The sequence below is a fragment of the Rhamphochromis longiceps genome, linkage group LG11, assembly GCF_057381845.1.
Source record: "Rhamphochromis longiceps isolate RC_006_pf linkage group LG11, R_longiceps_female_GT1.1, whole genome shotgun sequence".
Taxonomy (NCBI): Eukaryota; Metazoa; Chordata; class Actinopteri; order Cichliformes; family Cichlidae; genus Rhamphochromis; species Rhamphochromis longiceps.
This window is the reverse complement of record NC_140567.1, coordinates 38,602,220-38,630,000: the sequence shown is the minus strand read 5'-3', so window position 1 is coordinate 38,630,000 and position 27,781 is coordinate 38,602,220. Positions and strand designations below refer to the sequence as shown.

At 46.0% G+C, this 27,781-nt stretch overlaps 1 protein-coding gene across 1 annotated transcript in view; it reads left to right on the top strand.

Annotated features, from left to right (window-relative positions):
• The window catches only part of nek11 (NIMA-related kinase 11), a 64,139-nt gene extending 36,634 nt beyond the window's left edge, over positions 1-27,505 (top strand). The window contains 5 exon segments of the mRNA XM_085424003.1: positions 1,098-1,191; positions 1,314-1,434; positions 12,178-12,296; positions 19,905-19,965; positions 26,269-27,505. Of these exon segments, the coding sequence (XP_085280129.1) occupies positions 1,098-1,191; positions 1,314-1,434; positions 12,178-12,296; positions 19,905-19,965; positions 26,269-26,327 (454 nt within the window). The 3' untranslated portion in view covers positions 26,328-27,505.
• Positions 27,506-27,781: the final 276 nt, after the last annotated feature.

Below are 27,781 nucleotides of genomic sequence, written 5' to 3'. Positions count from 1 at the left end.
GAGGAAGGACGACTCCGATCCAGACTCCTGTTTCCTGTTTCACGAGGGGCAGCAGCAGGCGGCTCCATCAGGACTCAAAGCCGTGACCTCGATCAGGCGGCGTGAGAGCAGAGTGACATTATCCAAATTGGATCTGACACATTCTGGTTTCCGTCCCCCCGAGCCGGCGTGCTAATCGACTTTCGTCACGGCGAGGGGGCCGTTAAACGCTTGTTATCGTCACTGCGTGCGTAATAAAGTGTGAATGTGCTCAGAAGCCTGTGAATGACGCCAGCGCGCCGCCAACACGGATCCTCGTCAGATGGCGTGCAGACGGAGATCACATGGGAGGGCAGGGACGACAGCAGGCCGGCGCGGCTGTTTGGCAGCAGGCGGGCGGTTCCTGCAGGACTTTATGTCGGAACCAGAACCTGAACATGTGTTTCATCAAGTCCGGCTCACATGAACTTAGAGATTTATCCACAAATACGCTGCCGATCCTCCCTGTTCGCTCTTAATGAAGCAGCTGCTGACTCCACACCTGTTTACACACTTACAAGCCCATTAAACAGCTGTGGTTATCTGTGGTTATCTGTGGTTATCTGTCCCGTGGACACATCCAGCAGGCTGTTATCACCTCCTTTATTGGTGGCGGGCGCCCCAGAAGCCACCTTTCATTACCAGGAAACTTGTGCACTACCCTGAAATAAGGTTATGGTTCCCTGTTTGCTCTCACAGAGAGATGCTGAGGCTGTCAGGAGACGGGTGGAGGGTTGTAGCTGCAGAGCTACAACCCTCCACCCGTCCAACATGAGGATTTATGCATATTTATTCTACAGGTTATATACTGTTATATATTCTGCAGGTTATTTCATGACCAAAGTGTAAAACAAGGCAGAATAAGGGCACCATGAACAGCAGCTGGGCAGAGCGGCATAAACCACGTGTCCACGTCCCTGAAGCATCTTTATTGTGACAGAGTGCAGATGGTTGTCAGGGAGACAGAACGGAGGCAGGAAGTGGTCTAAAGGTGCACGAGGAGGCGAGCTGGAGGGGGATCAGAGAAAAACCTTCTGAAGGAACTGTTACCCTCACAGCGTGTCCTCTGTCCTCTACAGGAAACTGGCTGAGGAGAAGTACGAGGAGGTCCACACCCGCAGGAGGGAACTGAGGAGCCGCCATTTCCAAAAAGTCAGTGTGGATGTTCTGAATGTAAGAAACACTTTGTTGTTCCTCTGATACTCGACCCGGGCTTCGTGGGTTTCTCTGTTGTTCTCCGAGTCTAACTGGGTTCCAGTAAAACACTCATTTAATGCTTTTCCACCAACCGTTAGGAGAGCAGAGAGGGCGGAGCCTGCCAGAGTCAGGCTCAGCCAATCAGCAGCCAGAATCGCCAGAACGCTGGAGGGTCGGCGCCAAAACCGAAGCAGGACGAGTCAGAACCAGAACTGCACGGTGAGAAAACAACAGACATGGCGGCTCGTTCATCGCCACGCGTACACGCAGAGAGCACACAGGCGCAGACTCAGAGGGCCGGAGCTTCCCAAGGGGTGGAGCTTCCCAGAGGGGTGGAGCGTCACAAAAACCACCTTAAAGAGCACAAACACAAAACGAGCGAGAAGACCAAAAACAAGTGCAAAGAGATTAAAAACAATAAAGCTGTGGTCACATTCGCTGCTTAACAAATGTATTAGTCATTGAAACAAGAACACAAATGTTTTAGAATCTGTCAAAAAATTTGTTTGAAACTAAAAATGATGTTTTTTATTCTGCAAACAACAAACAAAAGCAGCTGGAAATGAATCAAGATGAACTTTCAAACTCCAAAACTCATTTTTCTGTTCAGGGATGAAAGAAATACGTGTAATTCAGCATCTTCTAATAATAATAATAATAATAATAATAATAATAATAATAATAATAATAATAATAATGTGCTTTATTATTTCTATCTGCCCTTTTGTATTACAGGACATTTGAATTCAAGGATTACAACAATAATTATGTTATAGTGATAAAAATATCATCAGGCTTGCACATGCTGGTGGATTAACCATGAACATAAACAGTGATTATTGTTTATTTCGGGCAGCTGTGGCACTAACCTTGAATCGAGCGGTCGTCCGATGAATCTGTGAAGTTTTTTAAAAAGCTCTTAAAGAGTGAGAACGTCTGAACTTGGACGTGTTGAGTTCTAACATGTGAAATATCATTAAAATGTTATGTAACTAAATGTAACTAAATTACAACACTCGACACTTTTTCCGGAGCTCGTTTTCTCGGTTGCCACGGTGATGCATCTCCTCTGAAGAGTCTGGACGACGAACGCGCTGCAGACGTGAAACGTGCTTCCTGTGGAGTTGCAGCAGCTTCAGATTTGTTTCTGTAACAAACATCAGAAACTTTCGGTTCTTTTCATGGTTCTGCAGGTTTTTCTGAGAGGTCCCGAAGTACGGACCAGATTCAGACTGTGAATTATTGAGTTTGGGGATGTCTGTTCTACCATTAAATAATATATATTTATGTTGATAAGGTCAGAAAATGTCTTTTCTTGGAGGCTTCTTCAGTAGGAACCTCAGGCTGAGACTTAAAGCAGGTTCTCTTTTCTCCACATCAAACTCAGAACTCGGAGCTTGTGTGAAACTTCAGCTTCACGCTGGACGGCTAAATTACGCAGGCTGTGTCTGTTCAAGTGTTTCTAACAGCTTGGAGAACATTTCCTCAGCTTGCAGTTATGATCTGTCTTCAGGTTCATATTGCTCCCGTGTTCTGTCACTGACGTTTCCTAAATAAACCCAGCAGCCAGCGAGCTCGAACTAATAAAATTTGCAGCTGATGTGAAGCAAAAGCTCTCCAGAGGGGTCTGCGTTTCAGCAGCTTAATCATACGTTTATCTAAAAATCCTTCGGAGGTAATAAGGAAGGCCAACAGCCAGAAAATTTCATTAAAGTTAATGTCATTTGTAAAAAATCAGCTCAGGCGAGACAAAGAAAGTCTGAAATTTCTTTGTTATCGTGCTTTCATCATCGGTCCCTCCTGGATTTTTCACTTTTTATGAGCACAGTTCAGAGCTGAGGGCAGCTGTGGGAGAATGCTGAGGTTATATCTGAGTTATTCAGGTTTTTGCACAAGAGAAGGAAGCAGAAACGTGGATGACAGTGAAAGTCTCAGCGCCTTAAAATGACTCAACATCAGTATCATCCAGTAACCTGCCGACATCTTTGGAAGCAGTTCAAACCAGTTTACATGGAGAAGATAAAAGAGAATAAACAGCTTCAGCTCGACAGCGTCCTTCCTACGGCTGTGTTGGAAAACACTTTGACTGAACATCAGCAAACAGCTGAGGAGCACTTCCTGTTTCTCTGGGAAACACCTGAAACCTCCGTGAAGTCCCCGAGCGCGAGCGCGATCCAGCAGGACCGATTATGAGAGGAAGCCGTTGGAGTTTGATCAGTTTGGTGAGAAACTCGCAGCTGGAGACGTGAGCCTGCAGGGAGCTCACAAATAAAGAAACAGAGCTCTTTATGTACAAAGCAGAAATCTGTTATATGAGCGGAAGCAGCTGCGTTGGTTTTTCATGCTTCCTGGGAGCAGATGGAATTTCGATTCTCCACACGGAGAGTTTTCAGGGATGAAGTGGCCCCGTGGCGTTTCACAGACACTTAGATTCACATCAAGAAAACAGACTTCATTTAATGTTTTCATAGTTCTGAACAGAAACTAGGTGGCTCTGCTCTCCTCCAGCTCTCAGCTTTTCAGTTTGTATTCGATTGGACGGTGAACGCGTGACGTTCGGGATCAGATCCACATCTTACACTTCAGGCGTCCTTCAGCAGCACAGACGCTGAGTGATGAGGAACCGCCGACAGGACGTTTGGCTCGATGCTGAGTTCATAAAGGTTCGACTGCATCAAACTGCTCGGGAAGTCGTAATGAAACCTGAGATTTTCTCTCCTCCGGATGCTCAGAGACAAAAACAGAAAGTTAGTTTGTGGAGCGAGCTGCATTTGAATAAAGCACCAAATCCACACTGTTTTACTTTTAAGCTTAAATTTCAAAACTTACCTTTTTTTTCCATTTTAAATCCTGATTTTTATTAGTTTTTGTTTTTAATGTCTCTGTAAATACTTTGAATCACCTTGCTGTTGAATTGTGCTGTATAAATAAACTTGCCTTGCCTGGGAATGATCTCGCTGGAGGAGCTGGAGCTGCTGTGAAACAGGGTGTTAGTCGGCTTTAAAAGAAGACCAGTGTTTGCGTTTCACAGCCGCCATCGCAGAACTTGGTCACTGCTCTGAAACAGCGAGGAGGAAGTGGAAAGACTCCCGCTGGTCACGTCCTTAAAGTGACTCATCATTAGTTTTTGATTTATTTGCAGGCTCTGGTTCAACACGTTAAACTGCGAGTGTCTCCACAGAGAGCCATTTCTAAGTAATGAACTTTGAAAGCTTCATTTTGCTGCCAGCCTTTCATCATAACACACATCACCTTTTCCAAACCGGCATCGTCTTATTTTAGTTTTCCAGCTTCAGGCTCCTCAAACCGTTTTCTCATTAAAGGGTCCGAGAGCTCCGACACGACCCACGACAGGCGGCAGCTCCTCGGAGAGTCACAGCCGCTGTGGTCTCAGCAGCAGAGCCGACACCTGAGCCTCGCGTCACATGGTGCTGGAGCTCAGCCAATCAGTTTCTAGACAGCTTGATATCACAGAGGAGCCGCTGGTAAAATATCTCCTGAGTCAAGAATGAGTGAACAATTTGATCCATCAGTTTAATGTTAACTGAGTAAAAGACTCGGAGCTGATCTCATGTTATGGTTTATTCGAATGAAATCCAGTCTCGTTTGTCCGTCACTGGGATGCTGGTTCTGTTTACATGTGTCAAGTTCCGAGCTCCATGTTTCTGACAGAAGCATCAGCATTCAGCTCAGTTTTAGCTCACTGGGATTACAGAGAGAACGTGAGCCTCACAGGACCACTGAGACCTCCAGCACAACCAGGATCAGGGAGGAGCAGCCTCCTACCCGACTGCTCGGTGGTTCAGGGAAGAGAAAAGAGAAAAGAAGGAGCATCGAGAGACCGGGACGAAATATAAACCACAGGAGAGAAAATGGGAGTTGATAAAGTGAAGTAGATGCATTTAAACGCATGAGGAAGAGAGTGGTGGAGAGGAAGTGCTCAGTGGATCGTTAGAGGTGTCCTTCAGCCTGAGACACAGGACAGACACCCGCTAGTTGACGCCGCTGCCTCCCATGTCTTCATCAGGAACACGAGGAGCTCTGACTCCAGCATGTCCCACGTCTACCTCAGGACGTCCTCTCAGTAGGACACACCTGAAACAGGATCCGGATCAGATGCCTGAACCACCTGAGCTGGACTCATGTGATGACGAGGAGTTGTGTTTGAGCGACTGAGGTTGGAGGACAGTGACTGAAAGCTCGTTCTGTCATTCACTCTCAGAATCATGTAACACTGTCCAGAGCTCGTGGTGAGGAAGGTCAGGAAGGTACACTGACCGGTTAATCCAATCAGGCAGCACTAATCACAGGCCAGTGCGTCATGTTACGGCTGCAGCAGGCAGGATCAGGACCAAAACCAAAGGCTGAACTGAAAAAGGCTTCATGTGCTGTGACAGAACCCGGGAACATTACAATGAAGCAAAACAAAACCGAAACAGAGTTTTCAGGAAACGCAGAGGAAAGCCAGAGCAATCAGGGTGTGTGATTATTAACGACGCAACAACAAACAGGGCTCAAATACACAAGAGAGCAACGAGGGAACGGGAAACACGGAGGGCACACAACGAGACGGGGAGGAAGCAAAACCAAAGACACTCACATGGAACTATCAAAATAAAACAGGAAACCAGAGGCCGACACTGAAACGCAGGCTGACAGAACACGAGGAGCAGAGACAAGAGTAACAACTGTGACACGGAGCCACGACTGAGTGCGGGACATGAAACAAACATGAAGACAAAGAAATCACTGAAGAACTTAGAGAGCCAGAAAATACACGAGACTACATGATGAGAAAAGCACTAAATCCCCAAATATCAAAGAATCCAAACTTCCACACTGGGTCACCTGACTCAGCACCATGTCATCCTCCATCCACATGAGGTGGCGTCATGCTGTGGGGATGTTTTTGAGCAGCAGGAACTGGAAGCGTCGTCAGGGTCGAGGAAAAGATGAACGTGTTTGTGGTCTGACGTTTGGCTCCGTCTTCATCTCAACAGACCAGTGCAGCATCCTCATCCTCGCTGTAGACAGCGATCCGTTGTACAGCCTCTCGCTCACCCTCCCCTCACCTGAGATACTTACTCTAAACTTCCTCCCTGACAAGGGAGCAACAACCAAAAGTTACAGTTTTTGCCCACTGCTTGAACACATTTTGCAAAACTCCGCTCTCTGTGCCAAAACTGTACACACAAGTACACATGACACAACACTGGGAAATATACCATTCACATCTGTGCCAAATTGAAACTCTACTCCCAAAACCTAAACTCTGCTGTCAAAACCTGACATTCCTTTGTCAAAATGTAACTCTGTTGACAAAATGACACATACTTGCATCATATGCAAACACTGACAGATCAGGGGGAACACACTAGTCTTCTTTATATAAAACACTGCAGTCCTTGATTTCCATTGTTTATTCAGAAGGCACATTTACAGGAGACACATTTTCAAACAACCAAAAACGCAAATAGACCTACCCAATGTTGTACATTGCAGTACCATGAATTCAGATAAAGCAAAAAAAACAACAACAACACAATACAGTTTTTTCTGATTGCTTAAGCACATTTTTTGTAACTATTGGCTAATTTTGCAAAACTCTTCACACAAATAAGAAAACCTGTCACCCAATAATCAAAACATTGTAGTTCTCTTGCAAAAGCAAACACAGCTAGATTAACTCTCCACACCTTCATAAAAATGGTGTTTCCGTATCAAACAGTACACACAAGCCATCATCTACTAAGCACACAATGCGCCAACTGCACACTGATGGTATGAATAAAAACACATCTGGCTTTTGCTTTCTCTGTGCACAAGGTAGGCTATGTCAGTGTGAGCTCATACTTCTGTCATAGATCCATAAGCATAGAGGGATCCAAACTTCAAGTACTGGTGTTTATTCAAACACATCAAAACAAACACAAGTGTTTATTTCCAAGTATAGGAGTATTTGCAATCGCCATAATGACTATATGGGTTACTTGGTCTGCAGTGAACATGCTTCCTCTGCCCCAGCATCTGGTCATCTAGCAATTCTGTAAAGTAACAATTTCAGTATTTTTACATCAATGGTATTGGTGTGTTTCTCATTGGCATATGGCAGTGCTACAGATCTTTGTGCGAAGTGACTGTACTAACCGATTCTCATTTCAAGATGTCCTTATGGTGCTTGCTACAGTGTAGCGGCTCGAGTTAGGCTGGACCCGTTGGCCAGCTTCCCTCAGGGTCATTCCACGGTTGATTACATGGTCCACTATTGTAGCTCTGATGTCATCAGCAATTCTATTTCTTACTCTTCCTACCCTTCCTCTCCCCCCTCCTCGTCTTCCTCTCCCCCTCCTCGTCTTCCTCTTGCTCCTCCTTGTCCTTGTCGTCCTCTTCATCCTACTTCTTCACCTCCACGTCCTCTTCCTCGGCCTCCTCTACTTCTCACTCTTTCTGCTCCCTCCATTGTACTCCGCACACACAGCTTACCTGTATTATAGTGCTTAGGCTGATTGCAAAGTGAACTAATTATCTAAAAAAGTTTTCACATGTGAAAGTGTGCCAGACAGTTGGCAAATTAGTGTTAATGATAGCCATACATGTGTATACTTTTGCTAGGAGTGTGTTGGAAATTTGGTAATTGAGTGTTGTGCAGTGAATTGTGCCTACAGTTTTGCAAAGTGTGTGTTACAAAATTGCAAACTGAGTGCAAAGCAGTTTTTGTGCTTTTAGTTTTGCAAACTCAGTGAGTGGTTTTGCTATAAGTCTGAATAGTTTTAGAGATTGTGCTACAGGAATCACAGTTAGGGTTTAAGCATTCAGAAAAAACTGTAATACTGCAATAGAAAAAACACTATACTGTAAACACAAAAAACCATGACAATTGTGCATAAGTGGGCTCATGGATCCCGCCGTCTGTTGGGGTCTGGCCACAGGACCTCATCAACATCGCAAGCAATGTCCTCTCCCACTAGGCACCGGGGAAAATATCCTCTTGCATGTCGAAACCATCCATGGATTGCTGTCACCTGAATGTCGCCGCAGGCCTGTTCCATTGCCTGCAGAAGAGGCATGCGGGCATGTGGTTGGCGGTCATATACTCGCCATCTCCAAGCCGAAAAAAATTCCTCTATAGGGTTTAAAAATGGTGAGTAAGGGGGCAAGTATACCACTTCAAGTTGATTGTGGTTGGAGAACCAGGCCTGGACCAGAGCAGCCCGATGGAAACTGACATGATCCCATATCACCACAAACCTGGGCTGATCTGGTCTGTTCTGTACAACTATATCATGGAGAGCATCTAGAAATGTGAGTATGTGTTGGCTATTGTATGGACCTAGTATTGCATGATGGTGCAGAAGCCCTCGAAGGCTTATGGCGGCACATAATGTGATGTTTCCCCCGCGCTGCCCTGGGACGTGCACAATTGCCCTTTGGCCAATTACATTACGACCCCGTCGTCTTGTTTTGCTCAGGTCGAATCCAGCTTCATCAATGAAAATGTATTCATGAGGCTGTGCAGCTCCATCCATGGCCGAGATTCTCTGAAAAAAAGGGGAACATATCACTGTACTACAGTGCTACACATACAGCACCCTCACCCCATCACACAGGTACCTGTGTAGCTCTCAGAATAGATCCATGTGGTACTGATATGGTACATATTCAGCTGCTACTGGACTTCACCAATACTCTATTGTAAATGTAAGGGACAGTTACACGTACCCGTACATATTCAGCTCGAAGTCCTTTGACCCTGTCACTGTTCCTCTCGAATGGGACTCTGTAGAGCTGCTTCATGGTGATGCTGTGTTTACCCAAGATGCGTCTGATGGTGGTGATGCTCACATGGTCTATGTTGCTGAACACTCGCCTGTCTGCAAGTATTTTCCGTCGTAGCTGGTGGAGACGGATGGCATTGTCTGCCCTCACTAGGTCCACAACGGCAAGTTCCTGCTGTTGTGTGAACAGGCGTTGCCGTCCTCCCCCAGAAGGTCTTCGAGTCATTCTAGAGAAATACAACCACATATTGTCATCGGTTTGCTTATTTTTCTTACAGTACTTTACTGTATGTACTGTGTCATCCACTGTACAACACTGTACTTCAATATAAGGAATCAGCCACTTTGGCTGCAAAAGGAGCATTAGCACCCCGTACACTTGATATGGTAATGTGATATACTGTAGAACAGTGCTATAAAACCATCTGAGTAGAGCAGAAGGTATGGAGGTGAAGACAGACCTGTTTTCTAGTCGGAATGTTCGTATTACAGATGCCACTGTGAAGCGGCTTAGATGTGGGTGGACTCTCTGCCCAGCTTCCCTCATAGTCAGGCCATGGTTGATGACATGGTCCACCAAAGTTGCTCTTATTTCATCAGAAATATGGGTCCGTGCATGGCCTCTTCGGCCTCCTCCTGCTCTTCCTCCTCCTCCTCTACCTCTTCCTCTTCCTCTTGCTCTCCCTCCATCCATGCTTGCAAAGTTCTTGAAATGGCTACGCTGAGGGCTTTTTGTAGTTGGCTAATTGGTGTTCGGTTTTGCAAGTAAGTGCCTTCAGGCGTGTATTTGAGTGGTTGCAATTACCCGATGTGTTTTGTATTTTGGATACATGTGTTTTCCGAATGGCACCCTGAGATTTCATTTTGTGAGCGAAGTGTCTTATGTATGAAATGGAGTGTAGCATGCAGGACCATGTGTGTTGCATAAAGGAGTAGGTGTGTTGCATAATTGGAACTGGGGTGCAAAGCAGCACTTTTGTTTAAGGTAGGGGTACATGTGTTTGAGGTATGGTAACAAAAGCTTCAACTTGTGTTACTTTAGTCTAAGCATGGGTTCATGGTGTTCAAGCAACGGGCAAAAACTGTAATTACGACCATCCAGTTTAGGAACGCCTTTTCCATTCCAGTTCACGTGTTGTGACGCTGTCCACAAGTTAATCGACCTCCGTGGGAGGAAAGTTTAGGAAGCCGCTCCGCACTGTGCTGCAGGCACTGCAGGAAATGATCGTAAAATCACTGCCTTAACCCTTTGAAGCCGGTCGGACCAGCACGCTCTGTTTTGCGTAACTATTTTTAAATCCCGTAGCTCTGCAACCACGTAAGCTAGCGCAATAAATTTTTTTGCATATGAAACCGGAGGAGTTGTACTTACATCTGATGCCATCAGCTTGTCCTCGGTCACAGTTTCCTTCCACATATAGCTTTGCAAAAACTGCATAAAAGCACTTGCAGCAACAAAAACATAATATTCCGGAAACATGCTTTGCCGATCTGATCAGCTGTTTGTAACACTTCCTACATCCATCAGCGAACTATCGCATGTCCGCCATGACCTGCCCGAAACCGGAAGTGATGTCATTTTGCGGAAATGTAGTTTTTTACCACCAGGATCTCATGAGCCTATACTGGTGTTTTTAAAAGTTATGTTTGACTTTATGACTTTGTGTCGTTTCTGGGATGCTGAGGACTCATATTGCACTGATGAAATAGTTTATTTTGATGCACATGCTGCTTTTTTGCAAATTTGCAGTATAATATTTATTTTCGTTTTTCCTGCAGTGTATGAAAATTGGTGTATTTCAAAAATAAAACTATGAAGACACTTAAAATAAATTTCCTGTGGAAACTATTTTGTGCAACTTTTTTGTATTTACAGTTTTGAGGGATAAGCCTCTTAAATTTCTCTAACTAGAAATATATGTTAAAAAACAAAAACTATTTTCAATTTTTTTGTAGTTTATTGCACTTTTTTGCAATTTATGTAATTACTATGCACTTAATGCAGACATATTATTAAAATTTGGGCTATAATGGTTGTATTGATGTATATCAACTTGAAATGCTCCCAAAAATGGCTCCACAGCAGGTAAAAATATAATATAAGCTCTGGTGGACTTGGTTCTGGCAGGTCTTAAAGGGTTAAATCTGATCAAGGAACTTGCAGATACGCTGTAACAGGGTTTTTCCAGGTGCTGAACACTCCAGTTTTGTAAATAACTTGTTAATCTGAACAGTCGGGTGATTTGGGAGCTCAGAACATTTTATTTTTATTGAAATCGCAGTAGAGGCGGCGGCCTGTCTTTGACCTCTCCCTGACTTTTCTCTGCATCTTTTAGTTCAACCTTTTATTTCATGGTAGATTCCCCTCACGTACGCTCCCAGAGCTCCGCCCTCTCCTTAATCCCTGTCGTGTGATTGGCTGATAGTGGCGGAAGAGGCTCTGTCAGACCTCAGAGACACCATGAATTAAACATCCTCCATCTTTACAATTCTCCGAGCTCGTTAGCAGGAATAATTACCCAGACGCAGCGCCTGGTAAAGCAGACAAATGAAATCCATCAAGACTAAAGAGGTTAGGAAGCATTCTGTCCATCAACTCCTCCCTCTCGCTTCACTTTATGAGCACATTTAGTCCTCGGCTGTGTGCGTTTTAAATAGAAGTGCGCACACGGGCCGGCATGGTGTCACTGCAGATAAAGAATGCGATTACATGTGAAGCTTAAAGTAAAACACTGAACATTTCTACCCAATAATAGGGAGGAGTTTCCACATCCTGGTTTCTGTGATCTGCAAGCAGCTTTACAACCCCCTTCAGCCCCAGCTCCTCTGCTTCATGCTGTTTCTGGCTCAATGAGTCACGATGGCGGCTCTGTGAACATTATAAGCGCCACAGCCAGACTGGGCGTGGTCATGGATCTTTAACCCTTTGATCACCAGGATGCTGCAAACAAAAGTCTCTTTATGGTCATCTTGCATGTCTTTGTTTTGTCTTATTGAATTCATTTTGAGTGTCTTTGGTCATATTCTGTCTGCTTATTCTCATTTTCCGCTGTCTGTCAGCTGTCTTGTTGTCTTTGCTCTCATCTGTTTGCAGTCGTGCCGCACGTCTTTGTGGTTGCTTGACTTTCGTCTTCTCCTGTGTTGGTTGTTGAAGTTGCTTTGAAGTTGTTGCTGTACGTGTGTGCAGATATCCCTGAGGATCCCCGGGCTGCAGAAGTTTATTACAACCAGGACAGGTTCGACTCGTGCTCAGAGGACGACGAGCCAGCGGCACCTGCAGAGACTCTGTACCTGTCTGACCCACAGGTGAGCTGCTTTTAACGTGCTTTCATGGCTGAACATAAAATCTGCACGAAGAGACGAACACAGAGGAACGTGTGAGAGTCTCGCTCTGTTTCCACTCTGCTTCTTTATCCAGTGTTCAGGAAGCATGATGGGATTTTGTTTAGCTCCTTAATCAGTGTTAGCATTAGCCTGGATTAGCATGACACACAGAGAGGATGGTGTAGGTGGAGGAGCTTTGACTGCAGCTCTCAGGCGTCTCTGCTGGCTGGCTTTCATTGTGACGAGAGTTTTCGTGCGGCTCAAATGATCATAATACAATTGTCACGCATCCAGAGAAGCCGCCTAAAACCTCTAATTAGAGACACACTCGCAGCCAAGGAGTCCTGACCCGCCGCTAACGAAGATGCACATTGTTAGCAGCTCAGTTACTCTGAGAGAAAAAGTGCATTTTTAACGCCAGAGCTGGAAGTTCTCAGCACAATCAGAAATGTGAGAGAATAACCTGAAAATTAAAGACGCTGAAGGTGATTTAGGGAGGAGTCTGAGGGATTAAGACTCAAAGAGAATATGATGGAAACAGAAACAGCTCATGTGCTCGGTTTGTTCCTGTCAAAGGAGAAATGTCCACTCACCGATGGATCATTACAACCGCCGTGTACCAGGGCTCGGTGCGGCCTCTGAAACAGGCGTTTGGCGTCTGCTGGTGGAGTCGTTCCTGCTTCTTGTTGTGTCTCTTAAGCCTTTGTGGATCTTTTTGTTTCTCTTTGTGTAGTTTCATAGTTTTGCAGCATTTTGTTGTTTCGGTGCCTCTGCAGCTCCTCTGTACTATATTTTTATTCTTATTTTTTAAGTGTGATCTTTGTTAAATCTAAATCTTTGGATAAAGGATTTTTAGCCTTTGGATGGATTTTTAAGGTTTGATTATGATACAAATATGATTTACTGTAATTCAGTTCGATTCAGTTTTATTTATATAGCATCAAATCCCAACATCAGACGCAAACAGCGACAGTGGGAAGGAAAAACTCCCTTTTAGCAGGAAGAAAGCTCGGACAACTTAGACATTCACATTACTCACACTCTCATTACACATACATATAGGATCTTGGGGGTGGGCACGATACACGGAGTCCAAAGTACCATCAGGGTGTACACCCCACCCCTGGCATCGTTGCCCACCTCTCAATTTTAAATACACGTAGACATTGAGGGCTAGCAGGAGGGACCATGCGCTTACCTGCTGCTCTCTGGCAGGTAGCTCCAAGCCCTCCTGGGTTTTAAATGCACCTTAGAACACACATGTATCAACATTACAATGAGCGGGTGGAGGGAGGTTTGGAGTCTTCTCTCACCCCCGTTCTCTGCGACCTGCTGGAGCAGGGGGGCTAGGACTAGGAGGAGGAGTTGGCCGTCCGACTGCGGTCTGGAGTGTGGAGCCTTCCTGCTGCTGCGGAGTCGGGGCGGTCTGCCTCCCCCCACCGCAGGGAAAAGGGTAACACCACCTGGGCCTGGGTGCAGTTCCCCCTCCAGGGGCGGGGGCACCTAGACCCGGTTCGTAGAGTACGCTTGGGGAGTGTGATCGTGTGTACAGCGTCTCTTTATGTCTGTCTCCACGTTGGTTGAGTGTGGAGTAAGTGCATATGAGAGCATGAGGGTGGGAATGGATGTTTGTGTCTGTGTGTGCCTGTATGTCTGTGTCTATATGTCAGGTTGGGTATCAGACGCCACCTCTCTGGGGACATCTCAGGCCCTCCAAGGTATGGAGGCCTATCTCCCCCCACCACCACTTCCCCTGCCAGTGGCGGACTCCCTCAGACATCGGTGCGTTGGTGGTTCTTTGTGTCCGGGGATGGGCGTCCAGGTACTCACCGGCTCACTCCTTGGCGGCCGCTTATCGGGGCCTGGAGCCTGGGGCTCGCTCGGGCCACTTCGGAGGTGGGGTGCCCCCGGCCTCTCGGCCTGGGGCTCGGTCACTCAGGCACGGCTGGCTGTCGGCGGAGCTCACGGGCGCGTCACTGCAACTCCCCCCGGCTTCTGCTCCGCGGCTGCTGAGTGAGCCCTCATCTGGGACTCTCCTCAGCTCTTTCTGGGACAGTGGCGCAGCTGCCCCTCTGTTGGTCTTCCTTGGTCTCTTGTGTTCTGGGGGCCTCTGGATGTCTGGAGTTTTGATCTCCTCCACACCTGCTTCACGCCCTGGAGGACGGGGCTGTGGCCCCCCCACACCCTCTAGCAGATCATTACATGAAGGAACCTTTTAAAAAACAAAAAACAAGCGCGTCCATGCTCACAGGTGTACACACGGGTGATCACACCCACAAACTACACCCTTTTTGGCTCCTACCTCAAAGCACACTGTGTTCTGTTGATCTTATGTGCTGCACAATAATGTTTAACATTTAGTATTTACTGTCATATTCCCATATATCATTGTGATGTTGTTTATTCTATTACTCTTGTTCTCTTCTGCTTGCTTTCTTTTTTCTTTCTCAGCAGGTGACCCAGGTGATTGATATATGCATTTTTTTTTCTCTGCCCGTTCTGTTGGTTTTTGTCTTTTGCCCTTCTCCCCCGTCCCTCTTCTCAGCTGTTTCTCTTTCCCTCTTTCTTTCTCCCCTTCTTTCCCCAAGTCAAGTCTGTCCCGTATTCAGTAAGTGAAAATAAAATAAACAATAAAAGGTGAATCAAATGGACCATTACGGCAAGGCTGGGATGGTCAGTTTGGTAAAGTAAATCCGTTGGGCATCTTTCTTTGCCTTTAGACAACAATTCTGATGCAAAAGAGCCAAACGGGACAGGCAAAAAAAAAAAAAAAAAAAAAAAAAAAAAAAAAGGAAGAAAGCTCGGACAGATGGGGGAGGGGCGGCTGTCTGGGAGTGAGGAATGTTTTCAGAGTTTAAAAAATGACCTCTGTCATCTTGAGGCTGGACCTTCTCCCTGTTTATGTGCTCATTATTCCCACCGTCCAGCAGTGGTGGGAATAACGTTCCCACAAAGAGATAAAGGTTTGTTTTTTAAGGGAGAATGAACGAATGAACGAATGAACGAATGAATGCAAAACGCTGACACTGTACATGAAGTTAATAGTTCAGTAATAGCTTATTGCAGGACTGTATGCAGTAATAATTTAGGGAGGACCTGAAATCACAACCTGAGCCGCTGCACTAACAATGTCAGTTCAGCTTCAGGTGTATAAAAGCAGATGTGCTATTTTCTGTCACTGTAGTCTGTAAGCTGCATGCAGGTTTGGTCTGATTGAGCCTGCAGAGATCGGTCGCAGCATGTAGGACATGCAGGGGAAGAGGAAACGTCCCACAAATGTTCCCTCTACAGGGATCCCTTTCACTGACACGAGCCCACAGCTACAGGGTGAGTCAGATCCCATTTTTCGGTAGACAGCAGCTCTGCATCCCGGGACGATTACCACCAATTTATAACCAAACGGCCGAGTCCAATTCACTTCCATTAGAGGCAGAGAGAGCCAGCGGTGAAGGCCAGCAGCCAATTTGTGGTTGAGCTTCAGAGAAAGTGGAAGGCTGGGAGAGATTAAACCTATTTGTCACTGCTGATAGTGATGACAGAAAACAGAGAGGAGAAGAAGAGGAGAAATGGAGCGAAGCTGCGGATTGTGGAGCCGGATAATTAGCGGAGCCGAGACACAGAGAGGCCACGAGACGAAGCTCTGAGACTCTGATCGCTGCGTTTCTGTGGAGAGGACGCGATGCTGGGTCACGTCTCTGGAGATCTCGTCTGATAGCTGATAGATTTACCGTGGCGCCCAAATCAGAACTGCACTATTACAAATACCAGAGCGCTGTTGAATGAATCAGGCTTTAGACGCATGTCAAACCGCTCTGTCAATGAGTGAAAGACCCGCCGAATAAAACAGTTTAAATACTTACAGGATATTACAGGTACCAGTCCAGATTCTTCCGTTTTCCTAACAACAGCTTAACTGATTTAAGACTAATGCTCATACATTCATCCTCTGACCGGATGTGTTCAGCTGCAGCTTGTCTGTCGTGCTCCTGTGTAGATGGGAACACAGTAGTTTCTTCATTTTCTAACAGATTTTATCTGTTTTGATTTTATATACTGTTTGTCTTTCCCTGAGAAAGAAGGTAGCGTATGCTGCTGCTGTAGAGATCACTGCAGAGGCTTCACAGATGTGGAGCTATCCCATAATTATGTCAGTGTTAAGTTACATCTGTGAGTCTGAAGCTACAGCTTCATTCTGCTTTAATGAGCCTTTCTAACTTCAATTCAACTTTATTTACACAGCGCCAAATCACAACGACAGTCACCTCAAGCTGCTTTATACTGTGAGTCAGACCCTACAATCATACATACAGAGAAAAACCCAACAATCATGAGCCCCTATGAGCAGCACTTTGGCGACAGTGGGAAGGAAAAACTCTCTTTTAACAGGAAGAAACCTCCAGCAGAACCAGGCTCAGGGAGGGGCGGGGCCATCTGCTGTGATTGGTTGGGGTGAGAGAAGGAAGACAGGATAAAGACATGCTGTGGAAGAGAGACAGAGATTAATAACAGATGTGATTCAGTGCAGAGAGGTCTGTTAACACATAGTGAGTGAAGAAGAAACACTCCACGTCACAGAGTCGTCTCTTGCAGGAACCCAGAACGTTAAAGTGCTCCATATTTTTATTTTCTTCCATAAAGATCGGCCCACCGGTCATTTCTGTGAGCAGGTGATTGTGTCATCGCACTTGGACGGGGCGAGACTCGTCACCCTGATGAAACCTAGTAAGTAGTCAATAAGTTTCTTTGCGTGAGTCATCGTTTAAACGAATCCGTCTTTATCTCATACCGAGGCTGTCGTAGCTTAAAATTTTTAAGTGAGCGGCTGCATCAAGATAAATATTAAAAAAGCTGTAGTGCAGGTTTGCGTCTCCATCAGGCTCAGACTATTTCATGGAAATTCATTCCTCAGTGGTCGATCCTGTCGTGCAGCCGAACAGAAATGAAGCCCATAAATGTTCCTGAATGATGAAGAGTAACAGCTCCATCGCTTCTCAGTTATTACTGCCTGGAGAGCCGATAACACTGAAGAGGAGGACAGGGCTGAGTTATTGCCACAGATAATGGGAAATAATATTCATTATTAGTGGAGCAGCAGTTGACTGATGCAGAGAAATGCTGTCAGTGCAAGTGGGTGCAAAGTGAAACGCCTTCCTCCTGAGCGGTCGGGGAGGGGCCACGCCACAAAGTGAACCCGATTCAAACAACCAATCAGATCCTGAACTGAAACTACATCCATCCACCTGTTTTCTCTCTTTACAGAGTGAAGATGATCCAGTAACATGTTATTATTAGTTTGTACATGATCCTGATACACTGACTGAACCTCGTGCAGCAGCACTAACTCGAAGTTTCCTGTGGGACTTTCTCACATCACTGTGGAGAGTTCTGACCCACTCTTCTTTACAGCGTTGCTTCAGCTCATTGAGGTTTGCAGGATTATTCATTCACAGCTCTGTGAAGGTCCCACCACAGCATCCCACACTCTGACTGCACCACTGCACCATTCTTTCCTTTTCCAGCCGTTCTGCTGCAGATCTGCTGCTGTGCTCGGGTCATCGTGGTGACCCAGTTCAGTCCAAGCTTCAGCAGACAGACGGCCTCTTGTCTGACACTAGAATACAGAGGAGTTCATGGTGCCCAAATCCTCGCCCCTCCACCACCGTGCTGTTGGTTTGAAGTGTTTGTGCACCATGGCCGAACAGCTCCGCTTTGCTCTCGTATGTTCAGATGCAACGTTGAAACCTAAACTGTCATGTTCAGTTTACAGAGCAGAGGTTTTCTCCTTGTACCTCCCAAACAAGCTGCAGTCATTCAGTAATTTTCTACACGATGACTCGTCTCTCAGCTGTAGATACCAAAGTGCAGAGAGGTTTGTCACAGATGCAGCAGACGAGTCTTTTCAGCCTTTTCTGAAGCAGAGCATCTTTCATCAGCCGCACACTCAGCCTCTCTCCTCGTTGTGCTGCTTTGACGATCAGCCTGACGTGGTCTCAGTTTTCCTTTGTTCTCCTCCCTCACGGTTCTTTTTTTGACTGTTGCTGTACTTCCTGTTTCCGATGACTCCACGCTGCCAGTTTATTCCCGTCTCTCAAGTCTCTCACTGCACTTTGGTCCTTATTTTATGTCCATGTGACTCTGCCTGTGTGAGGTGATTTTATCTGCACTGAAGCACAAAGCAAATCAAAGTTGCTGAGACCAAAAGCAGGTCCAGCCGAGGCAGCAGAGCTATAACAGTTAGCTTAATAGAAAATGGAACTGGTTGAAAAACCTTCTAATTGTCCTTTAAATGCGCAGCGATGCGACACTGCGTGAAGTCTGTTTTAAATTCCAGCTGCACGATTAACTCTGGAGCAGCAATCTGAACGAGGGTGTGTCTGCAGTTTAAATGTCTGAGTCCGTTTTTATTGGCTCGTGAATGAAAGTGGATAAGCCTCCCGCAGACTCTCTGCTCCCTCGCTCTGTTTGTTTTGCAGGAATAACGAGTGAAATAAGTCGGAATCATTCACATGATGCATCGGCTGTGTAACAACACGCAGATGATTATTAAGCTTTGTGCAGAACAATCTCGGTTTCCCGATTCGGCAGCTGAGCACGGGGACGGGGGACGTGGATGTCTCCGAGCTTTTCTGTCAATAGCACACTTCAGCCTGCTGTTTAAGGTTTATGTGTCTATTGTGACCAAAGCTATTAAAGCTAAATCGCCTTTTGGAAAGCTGCGGGGGACCACGCGACACAAAACCAGCTTTTTCTTTTAGCTTTTGTTCCCACGACAGAGAGTGCAACGATAACCCCGAAACACCACAGACATACAGCAGAAGAGTCCATTTAAATGTGCATTATGGTCTTTTTTATGTATTACAAACAGACTTTTTCAGTGTGTCAGCAGAACTTTACAAAAGTTCTTCCTCAACTTTTGGTCGGAAAGCCTGTGGTCTGATGTGTCACGGCCGAGCGGGCCTGTGTTTGTGGAGCCCGAATGCAGACACGGGAGAGAATAATTGTGGCTCAAGAGTTGGACGTTCGCCTTGTAATCGGAAGGTTGCCGGTTCGAGCCTCGGCTCGGACAGTCTCGGTCGTTGTGTCCTTGGGCGAGACACTTCACCCGTTGCCTACTGGTGGTGGTCAGAGGGCCCGGTGGCGCCAGTGTCCAGCAGCCTTGCCTCTGTCAGTGCGCCCCAGGGTGGCTGTGGCTACAATGTAGCTGCCATCACCAGTGTGTGAATGTGTGTGTGGATGACTGGATGTGTAAAGCGCTTTGGGGTCCTCAGGGACGAGTAAAGCTCTATATAAATACAGGCCATTTACCATTTAAACAAAAAGTTTAATTATGGCTGATGGAAAAACAAAGCAACAGTAACGTGGTTTCACAGCGGCAGCACCATCACCTCACCTTAATCCAGGACTCCCTTTGTGTGGACATGTTCACACATGCAGGTCAGCTTCTCTGGTGATTGTAAACTGGCCACAGGTACGAATGTGACTGTGACTGGTTGTCTGTCTCTGTAATAATAATAATTATGTGATTTTGTTTGTAATTATAGAAAGAATTGATCATTCTGATCAGACTAAAAGATCCATCATCTTCCTCAGGTCAGTGAGCTTGAGGCCATGATGAAGCACATGCAGGAGGTTCTGGATGAGGAGCTGAGTGGTGAGTCCGAGCACCAAAAACACTCCATGCACAGACACAGAGCTGGGCGGGTGGTCCGTCCGACACGTGACACGGCTGTGCAGTAACGGGACAGCAGACACGAACGCTCATTTAACTCAGCTACACTAAAGCAGGTACGGCTGCAGGCATCATGATCATCGGCAGGTCATCAGGAGTCTTCAACACAGCTGATCTACTTCAGGCTTGTCTGAAGAAATGAAGAGTTTCAGCTCATTCGTATAAACGCTTCTCGTCTCTGGCACATGCTCAGTTTGTGCGTTTGCTGTGCTGTGAAACCGAGTTTCTATTGCACACATAAGATAGCCGTGCACACGTGCACACAGTCTGCGTGCGCTTTCCATCACGAGTCCTCCTCCCCCCGCGTCCCCAGCCTCCCTCCCTCCCCCCTCGTTCCTGTTGGCCTGGTTCAGTCACCGTCTCGCCTCGGCTGTGAAACCTGTTCGTCTCGCTCCGCTGACCTCAGAAAAAATCAAAGCCTCCACAGTTCGCCTGCAGATGAAACCTCGCTCCGTCTTTTCTGCTGCCTGATGAAACGCTGTCACGAAACAGGGACACAGCCTGCAGCTTCCCCACGCTTACTGTACAAAACCAGCACAAATCCACCCAAACTGTCAGACATAATGAGTACGGCTGAATGTGCTGTGAAATGCACCAGGTAACCGTTTTCTGCTGTATCTCATTAAGCAAGAAAAACCTATTTAAAAAATCAAGACAAATTCTGAGTGGATCCAACATCAGCTGTGGATGATCTGCTTTTTATTTCCAGCTAATAAATAAATGATTATTTTTGCTCGAACCATAGACACAGAAAGCCCAGTCAGGACAGAAACAGCCAGTCTGAGCATGTTTACGTGTAGTCTATATCTTTTCTTATTCAGAGACAGCAAAGAGGAACCAGAGTGATGCTTTGAACAGTGTGAGAGGCAGCCAGCGCCTCCGGACGCTTAATTAGGCAATTATTTTAAACCATGTGTCAAAAGCAAAGAGGAGGCGGCCAACGGACTAAAATTTGAACACCATTCATCATTATCTGTAAATAGGAAAACTTAAGTCGCTGCTTCATTGCGGCTTCATCAGAGGCTCGTCTTCGTTTCCTCTCCAGGTTCTGTCTGTTTCAGTGCTGCTGGGTCTCTGAGAGTCTAAATGAGTCTCACAGGTCTGGAGACTCATTTATAATAATTATAATTTATCATTCTTAGCTTGTTTGATCTGCTGCTCACCACACACACGCACACATTTTGGACTTTTAACTGCAGTTTCAGAAGTTTTACAGCTTTTCCTACTGAACAGTCATACGACACAAAGTAATGAAGCAGTAACCCAGAGGGAGGGAGAACATCTGGTTCATCTGTAAATACAGACACGTGTGGAATCCACAGAAACACCAGAATCCTGCATGAAAGCGTGGATCGTTCACCCGACAGAGAGCGCAGTGTCACTGGTCCGGCTGGTCCACAGTCTCATTCTTTCACACACCACCCACAGCATGCAGCTATAGGTGGGGGTGGACTGTACAGCAAAAACTTCACTCCTCCCCTTTGCAGTAACTCCTCCCTCGCCCGGAGCGGGCCCTTCACCCGGTCTCAGACTCTGGGCGCCGTCCCGTCACAGTGAGCTGGAGGGCATCACTCAAAGCCAGCAGAGACGCATCATCAGCATAAAACAAACAGATGAACAGACCGCTGCTTTCCTCTTCACACGTTCACATTCATGCACCTTCCTCTATGCCTGCGTGCATTCACACACTCACTCCGATGGATGTGTTATTCCAACTCGGGGTCCGGTATCTTACAGTCAGGCATCAAAGCACTGACCTTACAGTTAGTAGATCTGTGGCTCTGCGTCCTGAGCTGAAGGTTGCTCTTCCATGGATTCAGGAGGTGTGATGTGAACCTGATCTCAGTGACGCTGGGCTGTTTGATGGGGTCTGCAGTGCCGTCGACATGTGCTTTGTGGGACAGGGCGTTCAGCCGCGCCCCTCAGGGCGTCATGCAGATGTGTGCAGCTGTGTTTATCCTGCACCACATGGCTGCTCACAGCACAAACAAGTTCTGACAGACTTCAGTGGGTTACAGGACATCATCCAGCAGGCTGCGGACACTTCCTGATGTCAGTCATTGCAGCAGCAGGAAACAAATGTTGGTATCAAGCAGCAGCAGATGGACTCAAACAAACGTGAAAGCAGAAGAAAATATTCAGTTTTCTGCAGGTGAGTCTGAAGTGAGTTTATCAACGTTCACAAAGTGAATAAAGTCAAGAAAAATGAAATTCTGACGCTTTTTAAACAGGAGTCTGTCACTTAGATGCAAATGAAACTCGGTTTAAATGTTGTGACGTCTGAATTCGACGCACTGATATTTAAACTGCTGTTGTGTTCGTTTTATTATCAAATGCAGACACGAAGCACAAAGGTACAGACAAATGATCGTCTCTTCTTTCTTTATAACATCCAGTAAACATGAATAACATAGATGGCATGAATACCCCCCAATAATTTGAAGGTGACTATGTTACAGAAAGATGGATTAACTGTCACGGTGAATTGGGTTAAAGGACTCAGGTGCGAGACTCCTTGCAGAGTGACAGTGAATTTATTCACAGTGAAAAAATAAGGCAACAGTTTGAGTCTGTAATCCAAAAAGGGCAGTGCAGTGACACGGTGGCTTCTCCCCGTGGTGACAGTGCAGTGACACGGTGGCTTCTCCCCGTGGTGACAGTGCAGTGACTTGTGCCCGCTCCTCCTCCGATCCCTGGATCCTGGAGGCAGATGAGAAAAACACGCGTATGGTGACGAAAACGTTCTCTCTCCTTCACAAACAGGTATGCTAATCACGACTACGCTACCCGGTTTAGCTCGACGTTCCAGTGTTGGTTGTGACTCGACTGCACCGTTAAATAGGTCTGCTTCGGATTAGTAGCAGCCGGCGAAGCGATTACGCACAGGTGCGACGATTCCAGCTCAGGATCCTCCCCCCGGGTCAGCTGCCATTCCGTGCCACGGCTTCCAGAAGTACATGTTCCAGCATACAAACACACATGCACAGGATGGAGAGGAGAACACCACAAAGTACACACTAACACAACAAAAATTGGCAAGGCTACCGGTGAGGACCGTCTAGCCGTGACATTAACCCATACATCAAAACAAATAATGAAGACCAACAATAAAGGGCTCATTCCTGTGAATTCATATTGACATTAATCAACATTAATTAACTCTAATTAATATCGATATTAATGACATTTGCTCCTCAGTCAAAGTAAATCGATAATGCTGGAGTATCCTAAATGAAGTAATCTTATGAGGTGGAACAGCCACTGCTGGAAGCAGCTGGAGCGTTTGTGCACGGGCGTATGATGGACTACAAAGAGATTTCTTGTGCTGGAAGCTACGGTAAGTATTTAAGTAATGGTTTCCAGTGAGTAACAAATCTATCAGATGAGCCTCTGAGGGAGAATTTATCTTCTCTAGTTTTAGGAGTCCTAGGATGTCGTGTAACCAGACTTTAATGCTGGCTGACATGATTTCCACGACAACAAAATTCTTTTTCGGGCAATATTATTTTGGATACGAAGCAGAAGTAATCCAGAGGGAAATACACAGAAACAGGAAACAGGAGGGGAACGCAGCCGAAACTAATCGGACATGACGAGACGGGAGGGAGAGCAACACTGTAAAGACTAACACAGGACACGGCAAAGTAGAACAGGAAATACACCAACATGGAGACAAGGACGACTAGACGTAACACAAGGGAGGCACAAGAACAGTAAAGGAGCAGAAATACAAACTAAACCATGAAAAACCATAAAATAACAGAATGATCAGAATCAAAGAACAAAAACACTCCAGACCCAGTGAGCTTAAACTCTACACGGACAAACGTTTTGGGCCACAGCTCATTATCTTTGAATTCAGGTGTTTTCAGCCCCGTGGCCACACCTCCTGAAGCCACACCTCCCGAGGCCACACCTCTCGAGGCCACACCTCTGAGGCCACACATCTGAGGTCACACCTCTGAGACCACACCCCCTATGGGGCCACACCACCTGAAGCCAAACCTCTGAGACCACACCTCCTGAGGCCACACCTCCTGAGTCCATGCAGTCTGCCCTTAAATAAAGAAAAAAAGGTCATTGTGAAGACTCTATGTTCCTGCAGCAGGTTGCTGTAAGCACTCGTATTCCAAAGTGAAGCGTTTAGAACCAGAACTAAGGATCAGAACACACAGACTTTTTTAATAACTGAGCAAATGTCAAATTAATATATTCTAATGACTCTGATTTGTCTGTGAAGCAGGAGACAACAAACACAGGCAAACACCGAGTGCTTCATCACTGTTTGCTGTTCCTTTGGTGTTTCCATTAAAACTGTGGCTTCAGCATTAGTTGTACAAAGAGTTCAGCGTGTTTCCCCGTCCTGCCTGTCAGGTCCCTGCTTAACCAGACTAATTATTCCCTTTAGGGAAGCAAAGTAACAGAATGCAGCATCAGCAGAGATAAACAGCCATTAAATCCCCGGATATTTAGCATCCAGTGAACGGACGAAAGGCCCGGAGCAGCCCAGAGCCCATTATCCTGATTTACTGTCCAGTCATTAGCTGTTGAACAGCAGCTCAGAGTCTATCTGTGCTGGCTGGAAAACAAAAGCAGCAGCAGGTTTGCTTTTGTTTAACACGTCCGATTCAGCGTGAAGGGAAAGGAGGAGACTGCCAACATCGATAACAGATACAGAAAGGAAGGTGAAGCTGAAAGTCAGACATTAAAAGGATCTGATGGATACTCTGCAAAGTGCTTAAATAAAAATAATAGCTGAAAGCAGTGCACGTGATATTTGTTAAACGGAGCCCCTGAAGGCAAATCGTTTCTGATTATGAAATGTGAAGGAGACGCGAAAGCAGGAAGGAAGTGAAAGAAATCCAGAGATGTGAACAATAAAAGTGTTCAAATATCAGCTGGTGTAGCGCGGACCGGTCCGGACATGACGCACGGCCGCTTTCGGTTTAATGATCTCTGTGAGGGCGTCAGCTCGTCAGCATTCAGAGCTCGTTACAGCTCAGACTTCCTGGCAATCAAGAGCCTCGTTAAGACGCTGAGCTCGTTAATCTTCAAAGAGACTTGAAACAACTACCTGTGACTGAGGCGTCGCACCTTTGCTTTTATGAAAGTTTTCAGCCTGGTCATTTTCTGTGTGTGAGGCAGTATAGACACGTGTGTCTAGATTCTGGCAGCAGCAGATATCCTGCCATTATAATCCCATTAGATCACCTCCACACTCTGCTGTGCTTCTGTTGATGGAGCCTGAGCTGCTCCTGCAGACAGAGAGGCAGGAAGTGAGGAAGGACGCCAGGATCCCATCACGGTAATCTGCTGTCAGTCACTGGATCCAGCAGGAGCAGCATGAAAGGGTCACTGCGCTGCTTTTAATAGCACCAGGTGGAGGTAATAGAAATGCTTCAGACTGGATTAAAAGCACCGACCAGGGTTCATTAAAAATGCTCACGTATAGAAACGTTTCAAATTAAAGGAAAAACCCACCATGAAGAAACTTAGTAGGTGTTTGGCTTCCAGGTGACATGCAGGGCGGGGTCTGCAGGTACCTGTCGTCAGGACTTGTCGTTCAAATATTTCATGTGAGGGAAAAAATGACACATGCAGTTATGAAATCTCTTATTAAAGACTGACAGCAGAGCTTCTACAATCCTCCACACGCCTCACCGTCACAAAGTGCTGCAGACTCTGAGCCGCAGTGAGGGATTGGTCAGGTTATTGTCATGACTACCACAGGTGAACACCCCTCACAGCCACTGGTGAAGCGTACTAGGGGGTGGAGTTATGGAGTTACATCAGGTAACCAGGACACGTTTAAATTTGTGATACTGATATTGTGAAGTACGGGATGAAGAACAGGTAACTGTAGTGTTCAGTGTTAATGTTGATTTAGTCTCTTCGTCGTCTGTAAGCTGCAACATTATTCTAATAAAATCATAAGATTACCGTTCAGTGACTAGTTGATCCACGTGGTTTACTAACGGTTTTGGTTTATTGACGTAAACAAAGAAAATTGCTGAAACATTTCATCACAGCTTTTGTCCTGTTCCAATCGTGTTTAGTGATCGTCTTGTTTTCTTCAGTTGGAACTATGATGGAAACGTTGGAGGCGAGTCTTCAGTCAAAACAGAAGCTCCAGATCCTGAAACCGTACGAGTCGAGGTCCAGATTGACTGAAAGTCTTTAGGTGTGTCTTACTTTCCTCTTTTGTGTTGTTTGTCTTTAAACCAGGAGACCCAGCAGGGCCAGAGGCCCCTCGGAGCCCCGCCCATCAACCGCAGCCAGTCTGAGAACTCCAGCAGCGGAGACAGCGAGTCCTCCACCTCCTGTTAGTTTGAGGATCTGATCCAGAACCTTTTGTACTGGAGGACAATAATGAAGCACAGATGTTACCAACTTCCTTTGAGCAAGGCAGCAGACTTGTTCCTGTTTTAGCTGAACTGATTTAGGAATATTTAGGATTTCTTAGTTTTTTTCTGGTTTGTCTCCATGAAAATAGTTTTTCACATTTTTACATGAAGCAGTCGATGTGCACGTCAGACGCTGGGATAAAGTAAAGATGCAAAGTTTAGACTCGGGCACTGCAGGTCCAAGGTTCAAGTCCTGCGGGTGTGGATTTATTCTGCAACAGAGGTGGGGGACTGCAGGCCTCGAGGGTCTCCTGCAGGTTTGAGATCTCACCCTGGTCAACACACCTGGATCACATGATTAGTTCATTAGCAGGAGAACTTCAACACATGTTGAGGAGGTCATTTAGCCTTTAAATCAGCTGTGCTGGATCAAGGACACATCTCTGCTCTAAAACGTAGTCTTTCCTTCTGATTGTCCGATCAGGAAAGAGACGCCATTGACCCTCGAGTCAGCCGCTCGACTCGACCTTTGAGTCGGTGCGGACTGTTGTTCTGTTGTAAACCAGAGCAAGGAGCTCTTTTATACCAGCTGAGATTATGGTTGATATATATTTTAGGGGAAAACAGATATTAGTTGTCATGGATGCGGGTGGTGGTGTTTCCTTTAAAACATATTCGCTGCTGCAGATTCATGAAATAATAAATGTGACTCGTGAGGAAGATTCTGCTGCTTGATGAAAGCGTAACAATAATCACTAGAAAAATAAATGACGGTGTGTCATCTTCACCAATGTAAAGTGAATTTAATGTCCCGTCTTTAATCTGTCTTACTGTCTGCGTGTTTCCAGCGTTACTGAGAGGGGGCATCGAGATAATTGGTTCTGCATTTCATTACTTCCTCATTAAAGGCTCATAAAAACACAAAAGCAGAAACGATCTGCTCCCTCAGGCAGCTCAGCTCTTAACCTGCAGATCTTCTTTGGGCAGGAAACTGGCTTCAGTAAAATAATGTATATTGATGGTTTTATTATAGCATTAGAATTAAAATGAACTCATCAGAGGCTCGTTCAGCTAAATCAACCTGCTGCCTTTCAGCATCGGCTTAGTTCTTCTCCTCTCTTCAGTCTCCTACAGGCCAACGTAACTTTGGCTCCAGCTGTCTGCACACTTTTCCTCTGCTGAGTTTCTTTTTTCAAATTTTATCTATTAAAAAACTGTTTTGGGTTATCAGCTGAGATTTAAGCTCCATCTCTCCACAAGCGCCTGTGAAAGTTTAATTTAGAATAATCCAATTATCGCAGACGAAACATCATCCCCGAAGCTGCAAGCGTCGCCGCGTGGATCAGAGCGCGATACGAAGCAGATCTGCTTTTGTTCGTGCAGATTGTAAGAAA